We start from the raw sequence: 26,186 nt of genomic DNA on the forward strand, positions 1-26,186 counted from the left end.
TGCATGTAGTGTGTATTGGTTAGCTCGCTGCACTTTGAACTCAACGACCTGAATTTGTTCCCGCTCATGGCTAACATCAATCGCTGAACCTATCCTGGGCCTCCCTTTGGTCGAATCAGCCTTAAAAGAGTATTTGGCGGGGTGTGTAAATATCAACAATGGGGAGACAAAGGTGGCGAGGCACCGTGCTGGCCACACCACCCCCTCATTCGCTGTGTCAGCTTTCACATATTCCTGCTAACAGCAGTTGCTGCAGCAGTCTATTCAAATTCAAAGCTTAATAGACGGGGGATCGTTGTTGCTGTGCGTGCTGTTGCTGGAGCAGGTGTTTATGCATGAGGGTTTGGAGCGGGATCTGGAGCGACAACGCAACGAGGAGCGGCACAGGGCGGCCACAGTCATCCGTGCCCACGCGCTCGGCTACGCCACACGGTGAGGGCCCCGCACTGTTTGGCGGCGCTCATGCCCACGTGTCCAGACCAACAGATGGGCACCCGCCGCAGTTATAGTTTCACAGCCCCACCCACATTGGTTTTCTGCTGGGAGTTTATTTCACAGGTCCCCACGTATTTCATTTGGTGGGAATTCTGCTTTACTCGATGCCACAATGTGTTTGGTTTTAGGAAATGTGCCCTGTGTATCAACTACTTCACCGGAAGGATTATTAAAACAAGTATATTAACCTTTGATTTAAAGCTTTCGTGACTGCAGGGATTCATATTCATATTCTTGGTTCTTTCGGTAAAGTCACAACACAAGCAATCATCATTACACCTGATGTAGATTTTTAATATTTTTATTATTTTATTATTTCCCTTCTACGTGACTTTACTGAAAGAACCAAGAATATGTATGTTAATATGTATGTTAACCATTGCACCACTGCAGCTCCCCGTTTGGACTAAAAATGTTGTGCCTGCCAAGTGTTGTAGGTTAACCCCATAACACTTTGCGACCTGAATATAAGTTTTAATACGAACAATCCACTGCCAAAAAAACCTTTGTTACTCATATACTGTCTGTATTTTCGAACAACATTACCTGCAACCAAATGGAAATATATCTCCTCACCACAAGGGCTTTTAAATAATTGGCACCATTATGACAACGTAGCATTTGAGTTGTTGCAGTTGTTGCAGACATGCACTCATTCTGAACAAAATAGAAGCGTCAACACAGCCTGAAAATGTGCACAGGTGTTTGTTGGATTGTTTTGCCCTGGGCAAAGGCAAGCAGTTGTGTTGGTGGGGCCGGAGCCCTCAGCTGCCTGGTTATCCCAAAGAAGACGCCGTGGTCGTGTCATAGCTTGCACAGCAATTATATCGGTCTACTGTTCGCGGGATGTGTATTGCCATATACGCCTGTGGGAGTTGTTAAGTATATATTTAAAGACGTTTTAATTAAGGGCTAATATAAAGAAGAGTATTTGCCGCAGTTATATTGAAGAGCCAATGTTTAAAATGTACGTAGAAAATAAAATCAAATAATAGAATACGACGTTTCGATTGCAACACAAGCAACCATCAGGAAAGAATGAATGATAGAACACAGACACGGAAACAACATAAGGCAGACACACATGCAGAGAGAGGCACACACCAAGACAAACAGAAGGACAACGAATCTGTGCCCAGGCCTTAAATAGAGAGGGGGGGAGGGGCCGGGGTAGAGAGAGGACTGTGGAGGCGGACAAATACGGGGACCAGCAGACTAAACGAGGGGACAAGGAGGGAGCAGTGTGGAATTCCGGACCACAGCGGCCGGAGGAGAGACAGTGGTTTAGAGCAAGAAAATCTAAAGTTTGAGAAAGCAAATTTAGTAAAATTAAGAAGTCTTGGTGTGTGTCTTGCTCGGTGTGTCTTTGTGTGTCTCTCACTGCATGTGTGTTCGCCTATGTTGTTTCTGTGTCTGTGTTTTATCATTCATTCTTACCTGATGATGGTTGCTTGTGTTGCAATCGAAAACGTCGTATTCTATTATTATCTTATTTTATTTTCTACGTGACTTTGCCGAAAGAATCAGAGTAATTCCTGCAGTCACAAAAGCTTCGAATCTAGTTTAAAATGTAATCAATGTGTTTTTTGGGTGTCATTTAGTCACGTGAAAAAAAACTCCTATTTTAAGGCTATTCATTTATACAATACAGTTGATTTAGTGTTTTGCTATTGTTTGGGTTGCTTGTGATTCCCTGCGATGCAGGAAGTGGTACAGGACGGTGCTGCAGAGTGTGCTGACCATTCAGAGGAGCTACCGCACCCACCGTTGGCGGAGGCGCTACTTGCTGCTCACAGCCACCAGCGCCTTCCCAGGGACAAGCGCCATCCCTCCCTGCTGCTTGACTCCATGTGTCGCCTCCATACCGGGCGTGGAGTTTGCGTGTCCGCCAAGCCCAGCCAGGCTGGATTATCCAGGCACAGCAGAGATTACAACGCCATCCGTCCTGACGGATGAGAACATTCCTATTGAACTCAATGACAACACCAAAACCTCTCACACAGGTACAGAGTCGCTCGCCATTGAAGGCGTGGAGGAAGCCACGGTGTTAAGAATGGAGGAAAGTCCTGTCCCAGAAGTATTGACTACTGACCATGAATCCGTGTACTTGAGAAGTCATAAAAACCACTTGGTGTTGCCTGCAAGAGAAATGGCCACTGACACTTTTCAAACAGACATTGGTGGGTCAGGGCAATCTGATGAGTTGGCAGAGTTTGGTATCTTTATTGGCTCTGCAAATGACCTAAACCTGAATGTGGTGCAGAAGGATGATACTGTGATTACAAGGGTTTCTGACAGTTGTCATGAGGATGGTACCTTAGCTTTTCCAGATATGCTGCACATGAAACAAGCTGAAGAGTTCCACTTGTTAGAGTTGCCTCTTGACAAGGAACCGATGGCCCAGCCACTTACAGGCACAATTTCGGAAGTGCAATGTAATCAAACAGGTTTAGATGTTGACGTTACCAAAGCATTTGATGAACTTTTGCAGGTCAATGTGGCACTGCCGCATTGCACTGAATGTTTTCCTGACATTCAACCCATCGCCACTGGATCGCAGAACATATCCGAGACTTGCGGCGAGCAGGAGCAATGCTCTGCTGGTGGGCAGACTGAAGTGGTCTCACCATACAGTTCAGAGGAGCATGGCCCCCCACTGCTGGGTGCAGAGGAGGCCATGTGGCTTGACGCCGAGGCCACCAGGGCAGGCCACGAGTTTTTGGAGTCTCTGCGCTTTGACGACATCCTCCACAGCATTGAAGAGTCCCTTGAAGGAAACGTAGCACAGGCTGTGTGTCCACCTTTGCCTGTTCGACAGGGCAGCAAGTCCATTTTCGCCACAGAAGTCACCGGAAATGACCAGGGCTTGCATCAGGAAAACGAGGGACCGCTGGAGAACGAGTATGCTGAAATCCCAGAGCTTGAGCTGACAACACCTGCCGCACGTGGAGCATCCACCGCTGTTAATGAAACTGGCAGAAATGAGGATGAGGACGAGGGTTTTGGAGCTGAGGAGGAGGTGCTGTACCGTGATGCCGCCTTGCTGTCGAAGCCCACGGCTATCAGATTGGATGTGGTCGAGCAGCTGAGCGATCAACGAACGAGCGGCGCTCACACTTGTAGCGAGGTGGACTTTTCTTCTGAAGAGCAGCTTTACGCAAACGAAACGATGGATGTCGGCATTGCCAAAGCGGCAGCGTCTCCAGCCTCCTCGCCCCGAGCCTGTGACGCTGCAGTTGTGCCCAGCGCCCCGTACTGGTATGAGCTGGCATCCGAACTAGAGTCCCAAACCCACGTGTACGAGATGGTGCCACCACTGACCGCAGTGACCCCCGCCACATGCAACCCCCTCGTCCAGTATGCCATGGTGGACAACAAGCGAGTGAGCGACTCTGGATTCTTCAGCAATCGCCCCGCCGACCCGGCAGACAAGAGCAGCGAAGCTTCCACCGAGCCGGGCTCCCCCCACACGAACCCGGACGAGGAGAACGTTTACTCTACGGTGGAGAACCACGATACAGTGTTCACTTGCAGCACCACGTTTCAGGTGCCGCAGAGCAGTCGGCCGGTGACGCTGGACTGCACCTATCGCTTCTCCTTCGGCTCTGGCACCAAGTCCGCCAGAGCCAGGGGAAGCTCCGAAGGAACGGCGAAGGGAAACGTTTCGGCTTTTGAGAGGGAAGGCATTAAGGACGCCTTAATCTCACCCAGTGTAACGGATACCCAAAACAGGAGCTGCAAAGGGGAACTGTACCGTAACAGCATGTGCACGGACCAGGAGAGCTTCAGAGAGGATTTCTCCCGAAATAACTCGGCCACAGGATGGGGCAACCCAGGGGAACAGTTGTCATCGGTGAGTCTTAAAAAGCTCTCTAAAATATGGTGCTTGCATAAGTGTAAATTAAAGCGCCATTTATACCACGGCACTGCAAGCGAGTGCCCTGGCTTATATAAATCATGCACTAACACCTGTCATGAATGCAGCAATGTTGTGGACATTGTGCGTGCATTTACCCAGTTTGAGAGTGAGGGGGAGTGCGTGGCGCGAGGCAGCGGCGTGTCGGACGAAGAGTCCACACTGCAGGACGAGTCTGTCTACAGCAGCATCGGTGCCCCCTTCCACCAGGGTTTCCTCTCTCTCCAGGGTGAACACGCACAAGCAGGCACACACGCAACAAACACCACACGAGGTACACATTTTAGGCTGAGTCAACCTACGGGAGGCCCAGCACCAGTCCAGATATCTGTCACCAATGTTGGCTGTGAGCAGAAATCGCACTCGGGCTGCTGGCAACCACTTTACTACCACTCCCCAGTACACACACACACACCCACATACACCAATGTGTGTGTGTTCCCTGGCACTGCTATGCCTGCACACATGCACACACGCAAATCGTGTGTTTCCTGGCACAGTTCGTCTTGCACATACACACCCGTATGTATGTGCTGCCTGACACTGTTAGGCTTGCATGCGCAAATCGCACGCACATACACGTGCATGAGCGTGCAAGCATAGCAGTCCCAGGGAACACCTGTCAGTGTCACCAACTGAAATGTACTCGAGAAGAAAACAATCAACTTTCATGCAGTAAATGTCAAGGTATGATTGTTATCTCACGTTGAGAAAGAATGTTGGCAAATGGGTGTGTTGACCCATCCCTTCAGATCAGAATGGCTTTGTAGTTGTAGTGTAAATGTGTTTATTTGTGTGGGTGCAACGTACACGTATGTCTGTGCACATATCGATGAGTGGTGTAGTTATCATCTTGTGCTATAGTGAATCCAGTTTATTTCACTGAATTTTGTTTGTTTACGTCCTCTTACTAACATGTCTGATGAAGAGTAAAAATATGAAATGGGCCAAATAAGCCAAACATAACAATTAGATAATAATAATAAGAGGAAGTACTGGAAAAAATGTTTCTGGAGCAAACGGAATAAATAATGGACATCATTAAATAAGTACTTCGAAATGTTATTTTGGAGGATCACAGAATAAGACAATTGTAAAATTGGCCAGCTGATGCAAGATAGAAACTTGTCAGTATGAAACAACATTTCACCTGCTGAACGTTTATCTGAAAACGATTAACTAACCCTGAATGCTAGCAGATGAATCGTAGCGAAATCGCGTGAGTTTGACACCTGGTGCCGGCCGATGCCCCTGAGCAGAGAGCCTGGCGGCTGCGTGGAAGCGGCGATGGTGCGTGCTGAGCGAGGGCACCTTCACGTGGTTCCGCACGCGCCAGGAGGCCACGCTGTCCGGGTGGCTGGACAAGCAGGGACAGGGGCGGCCACCACTGCGCCTTGCTCGCCGCAGCTGGAAGCGCCGCTGGTTCGTGCTGCGGCCCTCCGGCCTGGCATACTACGACAGTGATCGTGAGGAGAGGCAGCGCGGTACCATCGATCTCGCGTCTGTGAGGTCAGGTCCCCTGAGTCCGCCCGCACTCCCACGCACTCCCACGCACTCCCCCACGCCATTTCAGGCAGCCCTGGTAGGTCACGTGGCTTCACATGGACGCACTCTGTGTTCCCAGGGCCTCCTGTGAGTTATTATTCCACATTGGGCTGTGCTGGTGGCATCTAACATACATTTCTGCTTTCACTTCTGTCTTTTTAACATGCAATGTGTGTAGTCAAAATTAGAGAGGTTCTTTATTTTGAGTTTTAAACCAACAAAGGGTTTGAAGGCGAAAAGTTCCATGTGATTAAGGTCGATTGAATGAATTTAGGAGAAAAATTCTGAATCAATTAATGTTTTGTTAAGTGTACTTATATTTCACTTGTTCTGAATTTAATGTTTCTTACATAATAACACTGAAGTGTACACTTTTGTGTGCACTTCGGTGTTTGCCTACAATGGGATCAACCTTAAAATGCCTGATCTGATCAGATCTTGAAAACGAAGCATAGTTGAATCTGGTTAGTAATTGCATTGGCCGACTGCCTGGGAATACCACGTGTTGTAGGCTTGGGCTGCAGGATAAACAGGAGATGGCAGTACAACCGTAGAATCAGTCCATCTCGTATGATGAGTGTTCGTTTCCTCCTTTTTAACAAACTATCACCTTGAAAAAGGAACTTGACTTCCAGTAAGGGCTTACACAGATAATTGGATAAAATCATAAGTCATTATTTCATAGAGTGAATACAAGAATGAAGTACACCGTCAGATAATTTTAAAGCCAGACATTAATATTCGATTACAGTGTTTAATGGGTCACAAGTGAGATGAACGTGCGCTGCCGATGGCTTCTGCCTGTTCCACGCAACTCACTCTTGGTCTGTGTCTGCAGGGAGGTGTCTGGTGACGAGCACAGGGAGAACTGCTTCGACGTCATAACGGAGGATCGCACCTACCGCCTGCGCGCTCCATCCCAAGAGGATGCCAGGTGCAGTTGCAACCGACGGACACGCTGACGGGCTGCCAATAGTTTTGGTTGTTGCTGCTTTCATGAGATGCCTCCTGCAGCTGGGCATTGCTGCTCAAGTATATAAATTTTGCCATCGGAGAAAAATGCTTTGAAGCTTATTCTGGGCCACAAAGATTGCCAAGACTCTTTGCTGACACACAAGTGTTTTCAACACAGCATGGTGTTCCATGCAGAGTTTTGAACAAACTATCACTTCAGGCACAGGGCATCTTGAGAATAGGCTTTCCTGCCTATGCTGTTTCGGTGTCTGTGTTTTATCACACTTGACTTCTAATTTAGCAATTTTTGGAAGAACGTTAATCAACCAGGCTATGCGTTAACTCTGTGTTAACTGACCCTCTGTGTTGCATTGCATTACACTTCTTAATTTTACTTAAAATTGCTTTCTCAAACTTTCGGTTTTCTTGCTGTAAACCAGGGGTGGGGAATGTCCGGCCCGCGGGCCGTATAAGGCTCGCGAAATCATTTGGTGTGGCCCTGCCAAGGCAACCGCAGGCAGGACTCGAAATTCAATAAATCTAGGAGCAAACCTGGAAAAGCAGTTGCGAGTAGCAACATCATCAATACCCGCTAACATCATCACACGCCTCACCAAAGAGAAGCAGTTCCAGTCATCACATTAGGGGTGAGTTAATTAAATGTTTGACCAAATATAACGGGCTAATTTTTAAGTTGATAATTTTGTATGGCCCGCGAATGATGTTATAAATATCCAAATGGCCCTTGGCAGAAAAAAGGTTCCCCACCCCTGCTTTAAACCATTCTCTCCTCTGGCCACTGTGGTCCGGAATTCCACACTGCTCCCTCTTTGTCCCCTTGTTTGTCGGCTGGTCCCGCCTCCCCAGTCCTCTCCCTGTTTAAGGCCTCGGCACAGAATCGTTGTGTGTCTTTGTGTGTGTCTCTCTCTCTCTGCATATGTGTCTGCCTATGCTGTTCCCGTGTCTGTGTTTTATCATTCATTCTTACCTGATGATGGTTGCTTGTGTTGCAACCGAAACGTCGTATTCTATTATTGTTTTATTTTCTACGTGACTTTATCGAAAGAAGCAAAGAGTTGTAACATAATGTTTACTGTTTTTAATTAGAAAAATTGGATTCATGTCCCGTAGGTCAAAGCGCCATTAGTGAATCTGGTTAAGTCAAAATCTAATTCTTAAAAAACGCTTATGATTTGCTTCTTTCCTGACAAATTGCATGTTAGTGCAATCTGTGCTGATGGTTTTCATGATGCGTTTGCTTGACGGTGTTTGACACACAGGGAACCAGTTGTACTGGCCTGTGTGTCTGGCTTTTCAGTGGTCCCTACTACACAGTGGTGTACCACATGCCAGAACAGGAAAGGCACATTATGATGTCCTACCCACACCTCCATGTTTCTGTGACTGATTACCCCCTGCTGAGCCAGGAACACAAAGTACACACCATTCTTTGACCACAGCCTTCTCGGAGATTTATTATATAAACAAAACCGCTTGCATTTTGTGTCTTTGTCAGTTGAAATTTCTAACGTTGCAATTTCCACTTCTCTTCAGTGTCAAGAAGTCTAGACTTTTGAAGTGTAAAACTATACATAACAAATCTGGGTTAGCCAACTGGAAGTCCAAAAAACTTTAATTAAAATAAAATATATTTACTATTGAGTGCATACTATTTAAACAAACGCAATGTATTTGTTGTCTATTATAGGAACTTTTATTTAGGTGAGATGATGAAAAAGATAGTCTTTGAGAAAGGATGCTGAAAGCCCTTAACTAGACTAATGCTGGTCTAGTTCCATTTAATAAGCCTTCTGACTTTTTTTTCAATGACTATATAACAAAAATTAAATGTATAAAATAAAAACTTTTGCAAGTTGGAGTAGCGAAGCAAATTTAATTGTGCTTTCACTTGCTGCGGTGTGATCCAGTCACACTCCAGTTGTTTCAGTGCCAAAGATTTAGAAAATGAAATAACTATCACTTTGTACTTTGTGCATTCAGGGACTGCAGGATTGGTCTCTGCCCCCGCAGTACTCTGTGTTACTCCACTCCATGTGGTGGACGTACGGTGCATCCTGGCCATCTGTGTACCATTCACAGCCTCATTCCAGGGATTAGCCAAGAACAGTCCCTTCCTCTGCTCCCTTTGCTTATAAACACCTCATATTGGATTATCCACACAAAAAAACATTCCTGCTCTCTTTTTTTACTTTGCTTAATTTCTCCCTCTCCCCCACTCTCTCAAGTTCCCTCTCTCGTAATCTCTTTCCTCAACCTTTTTTTGTCTCGACGCAGTCGGTGGCTCGGCCTCCTGGAACGAGTGCGAGGCGCCACGGAAGATCAACTCCAGAAAATGTTCCAGGAGTCGTCTGACCCCAACTCAGCCCTGGTACCAGTTCACTCACAAGTGTCTTTGTGTTTTTTAAAGCCGGCATCACTTGACACACCCTTCCAATGGTACAAGCCGACATAACCTGAAAGTCGCTTATTGGGTTATTTGTAATTGTGTGTTGAAGGGTTCTGTTGTGCTGTCTGCAGGGCTCGCTGGAGGCTGGCATACTCGATGAGGCTTACGCAGATGCAGACCATCCTGACAGGTGAGGCCACACCTAACCCGCACTCGTCTTTACTTTCAGCCTTCCATATTCAAATTCTTTCTTACACCGACGTTGACGCACATTTTTCGCCAACGTTGAATATACCGTTTGTTATTTAGGTTTGGTTTTGTTTACAACTATTGTTTGATAAAGAATTAAAGCTTTCGTGACTGCATACATTACTCATTGTTTTTTTTCGGTAAAGTCATGTATGTAGGAATACCATAAAATTATATTAAAACAAATCAATCACGACGTTTCGACCGCAACACAAGCGATCTTCATCAGGTGTAAAAAACAAATCACGGAGGTAAATACAACAAGAAGATGAGAATTCAATAAACCTAAGAAAAAATATGTGATGCACAACCAGTCAGGTCAACAACACAGTTAGACACTTACCTGGCAGACCACGAATTTCACAAGAGTGTTACATTTCGTGTTCAACCTCTGGATTGAACATACCAGCATAGACAGAGTGAACAAATTCGAGGTACAAGTCAGAAATACATATACAGAGACACCAAGAGGCAAGGACGGACAGAGAAGCAAGGAAAAAAGAGTGATGAACAGAAGCCTTAAATAAGAAGTGAAGGTGGGGGGAGGGGCCAGAGAGAAAGGGCACAGCCGTAGAAGTGGGGGGAGGAGCAGGAGAAAGTACGGGCTGCAACGCAGCAGAGGTGGGGGGGAGGGGGCAGGAGCAAGTAAGGGGCACACCACGTTTAGGACAATTGCAAAGGGAAGTCACCTTTGGCCCCTTCCCCCACCTTCACTTCTTATTTAAGGCTTCTGTTCATCCGACTCTTTTTTCCTTGCTTCTCTGTCCATCCTTGCCTCTTGGTGTCCCTGTATATGTATTTCTGACTTGTACCTCATATTTGTTCACTCTGTCTATGCTGGTATGTTCAATCCAGAGGTTGAACACGAAATTTAGCACTCTTCTGAAATTCGTGGTCTGCCAGGTAAGTGTCTAACTGTGTTGTTGACCTGACTGGTTGTGCATCACATATTTTTTCTTAGGTTTGTTGAATTCTCGTCTCTCATCTTCTTGTTGTATTTACCTCCGTGATTTGTTTTTTACACCTGATGAAGATCGCTTGTGTTGCGGTCGAAATGTCGTGATTGATTTGTTTTAATATAATTTTATGGTATTCCTACATATGTGACTTTATCGAAAAAAACAATGAGTAACTATTGTTTGGTTATTTCTCGATGTGTTTTTTTATGCAAGTCGTCGTGCTTTGCAGAATTAAATGAACGTGGGCTTTACTGCGTGGGTGACTGACGTGACGTCATGACACCCCGTGTGTGCGTGTCATGCCGAGGTCTTGCTGGTTAGACTATGCAATGCTGATTTTTCTCGGTGGGGACCAGGGCCTTGTGGTGTGGGGGTTGAAGTCATGCTTATGTTGTGAGGTAATGACAGCATTGGAATTCCGTTGATGTGGCAATAAATATACATCTTTGCAAATTACAGAATCATTTTACCAATTGTGAAACTTGTTAAATGTCCAAGGGCTTAAAAAGGAAGTCAATACTGTAGCCATCCTCAGCCTAAATGTTGATATGAATGATTAAGTTGATGCTTTAGCAAACTTTAGAATACTAACCGCTTCATAAAAAAACATAGCAGGTTTTAAATCGTGTCACTATCAGGAAAGTGCCAAATGACCTCCTTTAGGAGTATTAACTTGTACACAGTCTTAAATAGGTGAGGTAGGGTAAGTGTATCATGTCAGATAATGAGCTAATGATAGTGTAAGAAGCATTTGCTTGTTTTTGTGCATTACGGATCACCAGAACTGAAGTGAAATAACTTTTTTCATTGGGTGAACATTGACTTTCAGTGGGTTTAGCACTTTTGGCCAAATGTGACAGTTTCATATTAAATCGCAGGATTGAGATTGTGGTGGTTTTGAGAGGCCTTCATTTGGCAGCGGGATTGACCATGTCTGGTGACGCTACTTGGTTAAACTTGCGTAGTGAGTTCAACCGAGTCGCAGACGTACTCTTTGGAGGCAACACATTTATTAACACCAACACACGGGGTAACTGCCTCTTAACAGAATAACAACCTATGGTGGTGACCACCAGGCTAACTACGCTCATCACACCGTAACTAGCTACTACGTACCGGGACCACAGCTCCGGTCCAGGTCCACATGTTGGCGACTCTGTAGGACGTAGAATGTCGACGAAGGTTTCTTCAGGATGAACAACAACGCTCATCCCTCTGGGGGACCCGGCTTATATTATCTGCGGCGTGGCTGGCTCCGCCCTTGGCCACGACCACCTTCCAGAATCCTCGAGCAGGATCTGGACTCTGACCACGTGACCACCCCTAGCCCCCAATTGGGGCCCCTTTGTAGACTTAAACAGTCACGTGTCCTCTCGGGTCAACCAGAGTGCCATGGCCTTTAGTAACCTCATTCCTACAGTCGGCACTCCCACATCCTATCCTGTAGGGCTGGCACTGCACGCCAAGCGCGGTGCCATCCAGTGCTATCAATCAGCGCTCACCGAGCCCCTCTAGGACCGGTACTACACCCACACCATAGTGGTAACCGCAATGTCAATGCACCGCACACCATGACTCTCTAGGGCCGGCACTACACAGTGACATCCCGCGATGTCACTAGTAATAATCAGGGTGAATGTGATTCAGCCTTTATAAATCTAAAGACCTGCACAGTAAAGTGTATCCTCCGAATCGGTAACTGTTTAAAAAAAAAGATTCAAAATGGGCAGACTGTGGACACATACATGGTGCAGTAATTGACAGTTGAAGCATGTTTAAACTCCACAATTTTTATGAGCAACACACATTTATGTGTCGTGAAGATGTAACATTACATGACACTCCACACTCCATTTTTTTCTGCACAGTATTTATCAGCACTTGGGATAAAACTCAGCGTTTCATCGCGTGCGCTTGCGCCCCAAGCCACCAGATCATGAGGCCCAGGCGGGAGATGCCGGGGAGGGCGGCTTCTGGGTTTATTTCCTGGCCATGAGCCCAGTGCGGTCACCACCCCCGCCCCCCACCCGTGCCGAGACGCCTCCACGAATCGCCCTCAGACGGCGGCGAGTCACGCTGGGCGTGACTCTGCAACCACGTGGTCACTCGGCGAGGTGGAGGGTGTTGGGGGGGGTTGTTGGGGGTGGAGGATGTTGGGGGGGGTTGGGGGGGTGGGGGGGGTTGGAGGGCGGGGGGGGGGCTTGCACGCCCACATCCTGGCTTCCTGCTCACGCCGCAGCGTAGCGACACGTGCAGCCAAACGCTGCTCGCTCACTCGCGGCTGCCCTTCGATGCTGCTGCCCGTCAGCTCCCGCCGCCAAGCCCTGCTCAGAGGATTCGCAGCTGCGCCTGCTGATGAAGCTGCCTTTTTACCTCGGCGAATTATCTGACAGAGAATTTGGCGTGGGTGAAATTCAAGCAGCCTTCATCTGTGGCGAACGCACAGCCAAAACCTCCCTTTGGTGTAATATATATATGCAAGGTATATATGCGAAGTCTACATTGTGTGGCCTGTTCTGCTCCTAAACACATAAAAGTAAGTTGTTTTAGTTATAAGCTATTTATAAACTTCATAAGTAGGGGTTGGGGGCTTTTGATATATAAAAACTCGAGGTAATTGTTATTACTTATTTTCTGGTTGTATTTGAGTTTGTTATATATTTCTGAATTGTACTTTGATCATGAGTCTGTTAATATTGAGTTCTTTGTTTGCTCGCAAGGTGTGGTGAGAAGGTGCTCATTTCTGGGTAGTTTACTTTCCATGACAACCGCAGCAGCTGCCATTTTTTTTATAAACGTGGAAACAAAAAACGTTCCTATTCTTGGGTCTTTCGGTAAAGTCACGTAGATAGGTTAAACAAAAACTCAGACGTTTTGATCGCAACACAAGCGTTCGTCTTCAGGAAAAGGGAGATTATCTGCCAAGGCGAACTGTTTATAAGGGGTTTGAAATGAGCGTAGCCCAAATGTCAGCAGCCAATGATAATGTAACTGGTGGGCAGCCAACCTGGCGGTGGTTGGTTTTCCACCAATCAAAGGGCTGCCAGGTGAAAATTTGCATGTTAAAGAGAGATTAGCATGTTAATGGAATATCGCAGACCCACAACCAAGGGGTTGGCGCGCGAAGTGACTGTGAAAGCGCAAGGTTTGAAATGGGCGTAAAGTACAACTAACATCGGAAGGTGGTAGGATGGGAACATCATAGCCAGTTATGACTTAAACTGGTTGATAACGTCCTTCCAATGATTGCTCAGTTTATACCCATCTTCTTGGTTGAAATTGTGTCTGTGTCTATATATATGGATGGCTTCATGAACGAATTTTTGTTGATAGCCAGTGGGCTTGCAAAGTACCTTCGTCTTAGAGAAATGAATTTCGTGTGAGCCCACCGCAATAAAAACAATGATCAGCCACGGCTGAGGTATTGGTCCTACCGTGTTTCAGATCTGCCTTATGTTCACGAACACGGTCCGAGACATGTCGGTTAGTTTCCGCAATGTAACAACTGCTGCAGACACAGCTTAGTTTGTAGACGCCGGGGTATTGCATGTCAGAGATCACATCCTTCACAGATGGGATCAGATCACAAATTTTATGTACTGTGTTAAATCGAACCTGGATCTTGTGTTTGCTCATGATTTTGGAATATTTTTAGTGACCCCTGCTATGTATGGCAAGGTGATGGTTTTGATTGGGTCCTCAGATGGTTTACGGATTGTGTAGTCTGAATATCCATTCATCTTGAGAGCTTGATGTACGTGTTCCAGTTCACTGGCTAGGTGATGACAGTCAGAAATACAACGAGCTCTATGGTGTACAGTTTTGATGATGGAATTCTTCTGGGATGGATAGTGGTGGGAGTCAGGTTTTAGGTTGGTATTCGTATGGGTGGCTTTCCTGTAGACAGTGTCCCATTGAGCCATCTGGTCTCTTTTCGATTAAAACATCCAAGAATGGTAACTTGCCATCCTTTTCCACCTCCATGGTGAATCTGATGGCTGGGTGTATGGAATTGATGTGGTTGAGGAATTGGTTCAGAGCTGGTCGGCCATGTGGCTAGATGACCAACGTGTCATCTACGTACCTTTTCCACAAGGACGGACGTAGAATGGATGCCTGGATGGCATTTGTCTCAAATTTTTCCATGAAAACATTGGCTACAACTGGAGATAAGGGAGAACCCATTGGGGTACCTTCAACTTGTTTGTAGAATGTTCCATTCCAGGTGAAGTCAGTGTTGGTGAGGCAGTGTCTCACCAGGGCCGGTACATCAGCATTCAGTCCTTGTTGGACCAAAACTTCAATGATTGCAATGGTGTGAAGCACAGGAACTTTGGTAAACAAAGAGACCACATCGAAACTAACGAGCAAATAACCTGGAGATAGTGAGATGTCCTTAATTAACGATACCAAGTGAGCCGAGTTAAGTACAGCTGAGGTGGTCTTACCAGTGAATGGTTGTAAGGTCTCAGACAGAAATCGGGCCACTTTGTAGGTGGGTGAGTCAATGGTGGAAACGATGGGACGAAGGGGTGTCCCTTCTTTATGGATTTTTGTTTAACCTATCTACATGACTTTACCGAAAGACCCAAGAATATGAATTCCTGCAGTCACGGAAGCTTTCAATAAAAAAAATCAATTAAGTTGGTTATTATTTTGCTTGAAACGGAGTAGTGATAACATTTTTAATATTTCCCAATGATTTCCAATCCCAGGAACATTTCAACTCGCGGGGAGGAGAAAAGGAGCGGTCGAGTAGGCGTGAGGAGTGTTGAAGTTCCACACCGTGCGTTACTGTATTTCAGACCACACACGTTTGCGCTGGTGTCTGGCTCACGCACGCTCTTCTGTAATGCGGACACTGCGGACGATGTGCAGCGCTGGCTGATGCTTCTGCAGCGAAGCAAAAGGGACGTTCCTGGCGATGGCGGCAACATCATTCTGCGAGGTGAGACCCTGGCTATTGCTGAGCGCAAGAGTTTAAGCGGGTTTTATTCAGACATTCATATTGCAAAGTACCTCAACAGCAAATAAAGCTTGCTTTGATTCCTGATGCAGGGTGTGCCTTTGTGAGGAGTTCTCCGTGGGTTTACTCTGGGTTCTCTGTTTCCTCCGATAGCTATTCCTCTTCTAGCTAGCTGGCTTTGGCCAAACATACCAATGCTGAAAAATTAGTTGCTTCCATAAAGAGGTTTTTTTTTTTGGGTCAGATTGTGTAAATATATAAATGTGTCGTTAAAACCTGCCACAACCCGAAACAGCCAATTAGTAAGGGTTGTCATGTAAGCAGAACATGCCAATTCGTCACTAGTCCAGCACACCGGTGTGTTAGAGAGCCAAGCCACAACATTTACAATCTGAGTACGACGTTTTGCCAGTAATTACAACTAGCTTCATCAGGCGACAGCCAGATTTGTGGAGAAGTCTAACTGTTTAGTTCCTTATATAGAGGCGTAGATGTGGTGACCACACATTTATATATTTACACGATGTAACCCAAAAAAAACTCTTATGGATGATATTGGTTGCGAAAGCCTACGTGTTAAACCAAATTACCTGCTCATTACTCAATTGTAATTACACACAGCAGCAACATTTTGCCCCCTTCTGTAAAAACTTTGCAAGACCCTCCTAAAAAGTGTCTTGATACTCAGTGAGGCTTTGCTAGGTATACCAGAATAATAACAATGCAAATATTTACTTTGAAAAACATTTATCAATTCATAAACAAAATATATTTTGTATTCCAAGTCAGTGTTTTTGAAATTGTCAGGATTCCACATTTTTCAGTGAAGCTTTTGCAGTGTTCGTGACATTTGTTTCACACACGTAACACCAATTCTGGGATTCTCTACCACTGTCCTGTACATCAATAACATCTTAAAAAATAAAATTACGGTTCTTAAAGTTCACTGATTAAAAATGTACTGTATATGGTCAGGAATGAAATACTATTAATTCGTTTTTGAGTAACTTTTTTCTTTATTTAATGAATAAAAGCGTTGCTTTTATTTGTTTTTCACGGCTATTTCTGTAATTGATCATTAACTTTGGCAAATTTTACTTGGAGAATTAACTCTTTCTTGATGATTATTATCATATAAACCATATTTTCGAGAGATTAAAAAAACAATCTAGATACAGCGGTTATAATTAAACTATTTTCCGAGTTGAAGTGTTTTTTTCCGTGTTTTTATCTGACGATGTTTTTTCCCCTTCCCTCCGCAGGCTGGTTGTACAAGGCCTCGGCCTCGGATGCGAGTTCCCTCGTCCCCACGGGGAGGGGTCCCCAGGGGCCCCTGTGGGCCTCGTGTCCTCGGCTGCGGCGGCGCTGGTTCGTGCTCACGGCGGGCGCGCTCGAGTACTACCGTGGCAGCGAGGCGAACACTCCGCGTGCCGGCTGCCTCGTGCTGACCCCGATGTGCTCCGTCTCCCCGCTTGACGGCACCCATCAGGGCCGCACCGGTGAGGGCTGCTCGCGACCGACGGCAGGATTGGAGCCAAAAGGGGGTGGTGGAGGGCGTGTGTATGCACGTATGTTGAACTTCTTTCGTACCGTACGTAGCCACCCGTGCTAATCGGATGTGTGGGGGAAGGACGGCAAACTAAAGACAAAAGCAATTCTAAACAAATTAGTTTTCAATCGAGATTTAAAAGCGCATAGCACTAGTGGCTTCCTAATATCAGAAGGAAGAGCATTCCAGACGGCCGCAGAAGTGCATCTGAAAGCGCGTGATGCAGTAACCGTCTTTAGTGTGACTGCCTTCCCCCCATCCCCAAACTCTTGAGACCCAACAAATTGTACTTTTTTGATATCTACTCGAGAAAACACATTGAGTGTTTTTAGTTAAGGTAAGGTCCTATTTCTGGACCCCCCCCCTCTCTCCCCAGTCCCCTTGGGAAGTATCTAGATCCTCATCTGAGCAGTGGTAACCAAACTTAAGTGTTTATTTCTCTTGCAGACAAGCAGCCAGCAATACAGCAATAACAAAAATGGCTCAAATAAGGAGTGATGCTTGTATTGAATTAAGTAAGGTAATAGGAACTTAGGAAATTAGATGATGGGAAGGCATTCCAAACCGTGTGAGGACAGATTAAAACGAGAAATGTTACCTCCTACCTTAGCGTGGTTAAACACCGTATGGATCAGTTGAAACAATCTGCCTGGTAAAGCGAGGCTGTTACATGGATGAAAATATCAAGAGGTGAAGTTAATGGGAACAATGACTGGTTATAACGATAAAAAAATAGTTTTAAGGAAATTGTATGAGAGTGTTTACATTATGAGACCTCCTTTGCCAGTAACAAGATACTGACACCTTTATTCAAGGCATCATGTTTGCAATAACCACAACACAAGCAGTCAAAATGCAAACAAAAGAGACAACTCTGATAAAAATATGCACTGTCCTTGAATTTGATTGGTCCACACCTGAGACGGCTTTTCTTAGAGCCTAGTCTCCACTGGTGTTGGACCAGAAGACGCCAAAAGGCGCCAGTTTTTGTGCCAGTTAAAAGGGTAAAACCTATTACTATACTGTGTGAGAGTGGTTTAGGCGAATCAGTGAGTGTCGGAGTATCAACCCAACGCAGAATATTGTTCACTAGAGAAAGGCAAGTAGCAAGAACTCCACAGCCACTCAAAATCAAAATGTTCATCTTCTGGGTTGGGCCGCTTATTGAGCATTTCTTCTCTCGAATCATTAAAACTCGTGAACTTTCACGAAGGTTCCCGCGGGTCGTGCTTGGTGGAGAAAGCTTGAGAGAAGAAAAATACTCAACACGCGGCGGCCTGACCCCTGAAGATCACGCTTGCGGTGCTACGCGCTCTGTGCCCCTCACACCAGCCAGAGCGGGTGATTGCTAACAGCACAGAGACGTTTGGAAGGCCATGAGTCTAAAAACTCAACTATTTTGTATTTTACCAGATAAGGCCCACTGAGCTATATAGCTCTTTTTCAGAATCGACCTGGCCACAAATGATAGCTCAACGAAGTGGCTCATCACGTGTAAATTTACAGTAGCTAAATACTCTAAATGCATATTTGTAAATGTGGAGGTAAAAAACGGAGGACCTGGAGAAAAAATTCACGCAACCATGGGGAGAACGTGCACACTCCAAATATACAGCAGGCGTCAGGGTAGACATCGAACCCACGACCTCCTGTATGCCAGGTGAGGTAATTAACATCTCGCCTGACTTATGCCTGTACACCCCGCAGGGAACTGGAGCTTCACGGTGTACGGGCGAAGGGACTCGTACACGCTGTATAGCCGGCAGCAAGGAGAGGCGACCCGCTGGGCCCATGCCATCCAGAGGGCCATTGACAGCAAGGGGTGCGCAGATACGCCAACCTCACTGCTCATCCAAGACATCGCTGTAAGTGTTTGTCCTTTGGAAAGCATTATAGATGTATGTTTTCAAATACGTATAATATATAGTGCCTGGAATGTGCCTATTTGTCTGTGTTTGGATAAGGTGACAAAGCATTTGTAATTATTGGAAGAATGTTTTATTAATTTATTTCAAAGGCTCTCACGAACAGAACTTACCCCAACAGTCTGTTCAAGGCTATACTTGGGTGTTTTTTTATTTGGTCTGTGTATGTATGACATCTGGGTTGTGTGTGTGTGTGGGGATCAGTGCTAGCCACTGCACTACAAATCTGGCAACCTGGGTTCGATTCCCGCTCGTGTTCAACACCAGTGATGATTATTTGAACCGATCTTGGGCCTCCCCTAGGTCGACCCAGCCTCGTATGAGTACCTGGTGCAGTGTGTAAATATTGCCACTCGGGAGACGAAGGCAGCCGGGCATGGTGCTGGCCACCCACCCCCTCGTGTGCCGTGCCAGCTTTTATAGGTGCTCGCTAAAAGCACTTGCCCCAGCAGTCTTATTAAGAAGGATATATGGGGGGGGGGTCTTTGTGTGCATGCACGTGTATGTATTAATGCGTGTCTTTGTCCTGCGACCCTGTGCCTCACCAGGAGAGTGGTGACGACCCCGACCTGGTGGATCGCACGTGCACGCGAAACCCGATACTGCGCTACTCTCCCCGCGCACTGCTCTCCCCTCTCCTGCCGCTCCCCTATGGTGACAACCACTCCAATCGTGAGCAATGGCACGCACACACGAGGCCTCAACTTGTTACCCACACCAGGGGTCAGAGTGCACACCTAGGGGAGCACCAAAGCCTTTTCTGGCTCGTCTGATACAGAAAAAAATCTCTTAAGTGCTGTAAACATGAGTTACGGTAATAATGAGTCATGGTATATTTGTTAAATAATTTGTGTCAATGCAAATTAAAAATACTTGATTATGTGCTTAAAAAGTAAACTACATTTCTCATCCAAGGTTGAATAACTTTCAATTTCTGGTTGGCCACATTGCTAAATAGCTGTATAATAATGATATTTTATGTTTATGGTTTCGTTTTTAAGAGGCTGTGTCTGATTCCTACAATCTAACTACTGGATTGGCTGATAAATGCCACTTATGGAGTTCTGACGGAGTTGTGGTTAAAAGTGCTGTTCATGTTACCATGTTGTGGTATTGTGTTCTAGCCGTGAACCACCAATTCCCATTCACCATGAGTGGGTTGAAAGAACGTCTGAATAAAACTTTTTCCTGCTTTGTTTTTCGATTGCTGTTTTAGTTTTACACAAACGGTTTCTCACCACCCCAAGTTTAACTGCTATGCCTGGTTTAAATGCATTTACTCCAGGCACTCAACCTTCCAAAACATCCCATGCAGAACTCTGCTGAAAATTATTCTTGACACTCTTGAGTCTCCCGGGTAAACAAAGAGCTGTTTGTCCTGTCCGTATGTTGGCACAGCATATGGGTACAGCTCTCTCCCGGAGGAGGCCGTGCGTCTGTCGCTGTGTCTCCTGGAACTGGAGGGAGTGCGGGATCCCACGCCCATGGTCCAGGGCATCCTGCAGACGTGCTGGGACCTGCTCCCTCTCCGGGATGAACTCTACTGCCAATTGGTCAAGCAGACAATGACTTGGGAGGGGGTGGATGGGCCCACAATGGGTGCGTGGGAGGGCAAGGGGGACGGCAGCCTCAACCTCCGAGTATGGCACCTCCTGGCGTGTACCAGCTGCACCTTCGCGCCCAGTCACGCTGTGCTGCGGTACCTCCACTTGCACCTGCGGCGGTGAGCTCGGTGACGTGTGCTGTCAGGCATGTGCATTCGCTGCGTAGCGCCAGTACTTCTCTATAAGAGAATAGTGTTACTCTTGCCGTTCAATCATGGTTCTTCAACATTCATTTTAATAGAGGGTTCTCTGCGCACACTTTTCATCGTGTGCTCGTTTTCTTACGATGACGATCAGAGCACTTGAGCGGAGCCGAGACCAGGAGCTCTGCCGGTACGTGGCCTTCACGTGGACTGCGCTGCAGTGCAAGCTGTGCCGGCAAAGCGTCCCCTCCCGCGACGAAATCCGAGCCCTGGCCGAAGGCCAAGAGATCAGCACCACCATCTTCTGCCACGGAGGGGGCTCCTGCCCAATCTCCATCACCTCGCACGTCACTGCAGGCGAGGTGAGCAGCTTCCCGGTATTCCGTCGCTTGTGTGTCGCTTGTGCGTTGTAGTGCGAGGTTGATTTGCATGGCGTGAGGAGGCAGCAGAGAAAATGTCATCCCTGCCCCTTCCATGCGGGGTGAGCAGGTGGTTGCTCGGCTGCTGCGAGGACTCAGGATGGAGGGCAGCTGTAGCAAGTTTGCGCTGTTCGAATGTGGCCCGGATGGGGAGCGAGCCATCGAGGAGAACGCCCTTCTCGTGGACAGTCTGGCCAGGTTTGAGAGGTTCGTGACGCCTTTGCGGGACTACTGTCTTGGAATGTGAGCATGTCTTGACTTAAAGCTTTCGTGACTGCAGGAATTCACATTCTTTGGGTCTTTCGGTAAAGTCACGTAGATAGGTTCAAAGAAAATAAGAAAAAACTACGACGTTTCGATCGCAATCAATTTCGTGTGAGCCCACCGCATTAAAACATGGCCACCTTGGCGCACTCGCTGTGAAGGATGCTCGGCGATCTTGCATTGACATGCAAATTTTTGCTTGCGGCCCTTTGATTGGTGGAAAGCCAATCCACCGTGACGGTCGCGGCCCGCCACTTGCATTGGCATTGACTGCTGACATTTGGGCTACGCCAATTTCAAACCTTTATAAGCAGTTGTCTTTAGAAGCTATAACCCCCCTTTTCCTGATGACGACCGCTTGTGTTGCGATCGAAACGTCGTCGTTTTTTGTTGTTTTCTTTCAACCTATATACGTGACTTTACCGAAAGACCCAAAGAAAATGTGAACATGGATTGTGTTTTACAGCAAGGTATGTTAAGTACATCAAAAGCTCTGTTATCCGGCACCTTACTATCCGGAATGCTCTATTAACCGGCATCTGCCAATGACGGCAATACAAATCTTTCTTGACGTATCTGGAAAAATTCCAATAGCCATCTGTTATTTTTCCGTGCCCTTCTCATATATGTTGTTTACGGAAGCTTCAGGATGCTGCCGAGCGGTGGTGCCAGCGGCCTCAATTGGAAGCATCCGCCATTGTGATTGCGTTGTGCGGTATCATGACTTTATCACTGAATGTTATTTTGGACCATACATAGCCAACCGTGCAATTGGAGGTTTAATTGTAGGTTTAGATTTATTACTTTAAAAGTTTTATGTATTTGTGAAATTTGGTGAACCATAAGTGTAACTCAGATAATTATCGACATTTAATTAACCGGCACTCTCCATTCCCCATGGATGCCAGATAGCGGAGCTTTTGCTGTAAATTGTGCGGAACTAAAAGTGTATTATACTCTTTGGTTCTTTCGGTGAAGTCACGTAGGTAGAAAAATAAATAATAAATCACGACCCTTCTTTTTTCAGCAGCTCTACTGCTGTATCTTTCCACCTGATGACGATTGCTTGTGTTGCGATCAAAACGTCGTTTTTTTTTTCCTCCCTACGTGACTTTGGCAAAAGAACCAAACCTTATGGATTCCTGCAGTCACGAAAACTTCAAATCAAGATTAAAAGTGTATTGTTTCTCATGATGTTAAGATGTGTGTGTGTTTATCTTTACTGCATGTGCTGCAGGCTGGCAGCAACCAGGGAGGGTGTGGATAAGAACCAGTGGAAAATTTTCTTCAAGCTCTACCTTGTTTTGGACACTGCTGTGGCTCCGGAAGACAGCATTGAAATGGCATTCATGTTTGAGCAGGTTAGTTAATAAATAATGAGCGTTTTTTTACAGTGTAATTCATGCAAACAGCATCTCACAATACTCCACACTTCACAAATATGGAGCTGTATATATTGTAAGATGTTCTCGAACGATTTCCTGAGTATGGAAGAAAATCCACTCGAATGGGGCAACGCTATCCCATACAGCAGGGGTGGGGAACCTTTTTTCTGCCAAGGGCCATTTGGATATTTATAACATCATTCGCGGGCCATACAAAATTATCAACTTAAAAATTAGCCTGTTATATTTGATCAAACATTTAATTAACTCACCCCTAATGTGATGGCTGGAACTGCTTCTCTTTGGTGAGGCGTGTGATGTTAGCTGGTATTGATGATGTTGCTGCTACTCGCAACTTCTTTTCCAGGTTTGCTCCTAGATTTATTGAATTTCGAGTCCCACCTGCGGTTGCCTTGGCAGGGCCAGACCAAATTATTTTGCGGGCCTTATACGGCCCGCGGGCCGGACGTTCCCCACCCCTGCCATACAGGAAGAACAGACGATAGATAGTTTGCGCTTTACTCTACCACCTTCTGGCTAGCCAGGGTATGACACTTCAGCACCAAAGGGAAGGGAGTTACAGAACAAATGTGCGATCCACCAACCCTCACCTCCAGTGCTGGATTACAGGGGTACACCACCTGCGCAGTTCCCTTAGCCTGTCCTGCCACACTTGTTTCATTATTACATGTTATATGCAGCGTATGTTCCATGTGTGAATGTTTCTTGGCTGCGCTGTGTTACCCCAGGCCCATGACAGCATGGCCCGGGGACGATTCCCAGTGAGTGGCGAGACCCTGCAGTGGATGGCGGCGCTCAGGCTGCAGTTTGTTCACGGCAACTGCGCCGCCGTGGAGACCAAAGCGTCGAGTTGCGCCACCAACTCCCCGCTTGAGATGCACCTGGAGGACTTCTACCCCACGGGCCATTCACAGATGCTCCTCTCCAGCTCCATTAGCACCCTCGCTACCTCCACCTGCACGCCCACTACCCCAGCATCACCAGTCACACCTGGCAGTGGGAGCCGGCCGTTCACATTCTCCCAGGACATGGGTGAGTTTATAGCGTCACTTTATTTAATTTTACAACATACTTTACCCTAACATGGCGAGAATCTAGTTGTATTCATTGTTTTTATTGCATGGAGGGGTGGGGGAGTAAACAACTTCGTTTCAAGCAATTTCAAGTTTTGGGATTTAGGCCAGGAACTTGAAACACACCGACCTCCCTTGTGAATTGTCATGGAGGTCGTAATGTTTGCTTTTGTCGCTGACATTGCTTCAGCGTTTATTCTCCGCAGCTCAACTGGCTGGTTGTGAGAAACAAGTGTTGCACTCGCTCTTCAAACTGGTTCACCTTTGAGTGCACCAACCCCTGGGGCTAGCCAGACTCCCAAACAGCGCGGTGGTGTTTTCTTATTGTCTCCACTCCACATTATGGAGTAGGATTCTCATTCAATGAATTCAGTAGCAGTGAGTATGCTACATCAGACAAAAAGTAGACATCACAGGACTAGTATCTTAATGATTTTTTTGTATGACATTGACATTTCAAAGACAGAACTGAACACAAACGTTTAATCGTTAAGTTTTTATTTTATTCCTACAGTTCCAGCACCTCCCGACTCTACTGCTGTACGGGTTGTGGAGAGGAGCACACGGGGTGAAGGGTTGCTTAGGAGAAGCTTGCGCGAGGCTGCCGGATCCTTCTTGCGCTTGAGGAGGTCCCGTCGCGACCGGCAGGAGCGGGCAGAGGATGATGCCAGGGGGCAGCTGCTGACACTGCGAGCCGAAATTCTGGCCAAGTGGCGACTCCTGCACGACACGGACCCTGAGCAGGCCGTTGCCAAGTACATGCAGCTGGTGCAGCAGTGGTCGGGTTACGGTGCCACTCTCTTTGATGTGCAGGTGGGTGGAATCCCAGCTGGCACAGCATCTTGCCCAGGCTGAGGCTGCATTGCTTGCATATGCAATGAACCCAAATAGTTTATAAAATATTGCCACAGATTGAGCTACATTCACATTTTAAAGATTAAAAACGCTAAAAGTCAGTTAAAGATTGTCTTCCTTTCCACATTGTTGGAAAATTCTGAATTAAAGTTTTAGACGTTTTTGGGTTAAAAATGAGACCATTTTTATTCCCTTTGCCGCAGTGCACGGATGGGCAGTTCCCGCGTGAGCTGTGGCTGGCCGTCAGCTTGAAGTCCTTGTCGGTGTACGTGCGCGGCCAGGCCGAGCCAATTGTTTCCTTCCCGTACGAACGAATTCTCTCCTTTGGGGCGGCGCCCCCAGCTGATGATGCACACCAGAGCCTGATCTCCACCCCCCTCCTACCCACCTTCCAGCTAATCATTGATGGACGAGAGATTATCTTCCAAACCACTGAGGTGGGTATGATGACTTGGCAATTGACACTTGTATTGTGCATTTCTGACATTTCCATAAATATCATATATGTGACTATTTTGCTGTTGTTCTTTGCAGGTGGCAGAAATCTCCAAGTTAATGGAGGCTTATATCAATGTCATCATGCGTAAAAGGGAAAGTGTGCACTCGAAGAGCCAACTCTGTAAAAGTTAACCTCGGGAACGCATTGAGTAATTTAATTTCATAAGGTGTATTGAGGTTGCTTCGCCTAGCACCCACGTGTGGGTCTTTCAGGTGGCGAGCCCATTGACACAAGTCTCTTTTTGCAAGGGAGATCTGGGATGCAAATCAAAGAATGTACAAATATGCTGCAGTAGAATGAGTAAAACAATCGTGCCAAATAAGACGCATGTCTCTGTGGTACCAATCTATGAGATATACTCCTGCCTTGTTACTGCTCAGCCTCCTTCCAACTCGTGATAGACCAATGTCTTTGCGGTTGTTAAAGAAATATATTTTATTTGGTTCAATTAAGTTTTAATCAGTTCATACCTCTACCCAATCCGCTGGAAAGGAAAACTCAACACAAACTACTGTAGAAAGCCTCATGTTTTAAATACTGGGAACAGTGCACCTTGGTAAGTGCCTTATCCACATGGTTTACAAGTATGTGTAAATTCCTGAAATGAAAGAGGTTCCACAAAGCAACACGATGGAAGGAACTTGAAATTGAGCCCAAAGTCACTATTTGATGTACTTGAGTATGTAGTCGACACCGCTGTACTGTAGGATTGATAGTGCTGTATATGTTGGGCAATAAATCGAGAATTAAGTGTTGTTGGATTATTCATTGAAAACTATGTTTTCATTAGAGAAAGCACTTGCTACTGACATTAACAAGGCATTACCAATTATATTAAAATGTAGCCTTTGAATTGAACTTTGTCCAAAAAAATACGAAATGCAGACAATTCAAAACCATACACATATAAACTGAACCTGTGAAATTCTCGTCATATTAATAAAACTGCAAAAGTCAT

At 46.2% G+C, this 26,186-nt stretch overlaps 1 protein-coding gene across 1 annotated transcript in view; it reads left to right on the forward strand.

Moving 5' to 3' along the window:
* Positions 1-25,983, forward strand: part of LOC116947375 (unconventional myosin-X-like) — a 53,170-nt gene extending 27,187 nt beyond the window's left edge. Inside the window, exons 4-22 of the mRNA XM_032963034.2 lie at positions 326-432; positions 2,200-4,348; positions 4,514-4,640; positions 5,671-5,920; positions 6,795-6,890; positions 9,206-9,299; positions 9,449-9,507; positions 15,331-15,473; positions 16,754-16,990; positions 18,748-18,905; positions 19,514-19,637; positions 20,364-20,688; positions 20,867-21,074; positions 21,202-21,338; positions 22,633-22,756; positions 23,530-23,833; positions 24,389-24,687; positions 24,933-25,166; positions 25,264-25,983. Coding sequence (XP_032818925.2) covers positions 326-432; positions 2,200-4,348; positions 4,514-4,640; positions 5,671-5,920; positions 6,795-6,890; positions 9,206-9,299; positions 9,449-9,507; positions 15,331-15,473; positions 16,754-16,990; positions 18,748-18,905; positions 19,514-19,637; positions 20,364-20,688; positions 20,867-21,074; positions 21,202-21,338; positions 22,633-22,756; positions 23,530-23,833; positions 24,389-24,687; positions 24,933-25,166; positions 25,264-25,359 — 5,271 coding nt within the window. The 3' untranslated portion in view covers positions 25,360-25,983. The remainder of the gene's footprint in view (positions 1-325; positions 433-2,199; positions 4,349-4,513; positions 4,641-5,670; positions 5,921-6,794; positions 6,891-9,205; positions 9,300-9,448; positions 9,508-15,330; positions 15,474-16,753; positions 16,991-18,747; positions 18,906-19,513; positions 19,638-20,363; positions 20,689-20,866; positions 21,075-21,201; positions 21,339-22,632; positions 22,757-23,529; positions 23,834-24,388; positions 24,688-24,932; positions 25,167-25,263) is intronic.
* The last annotated feature ends 203 nt before the right edge of the window (positions 25,984-26,186 follow it).

The sequence above is a fragment of the Petromyzon marinus genome, chromosome 2 (genome assembly GCF_048934315.1).
Source record: "Petromyzon marinus isolate PM22_M1 ecotype Great Lakes invasive population chromosome 2, UKy_Petmar_22M1.pri1.0, whole genome shotgun sequence".
Lineage (NCBI taxonomy): Eukaryota > Metazoa > Chordata > Hyperoartia > Petromyzontiformes > Petromyzontidae > Petromyzon > Petromyzon marinus.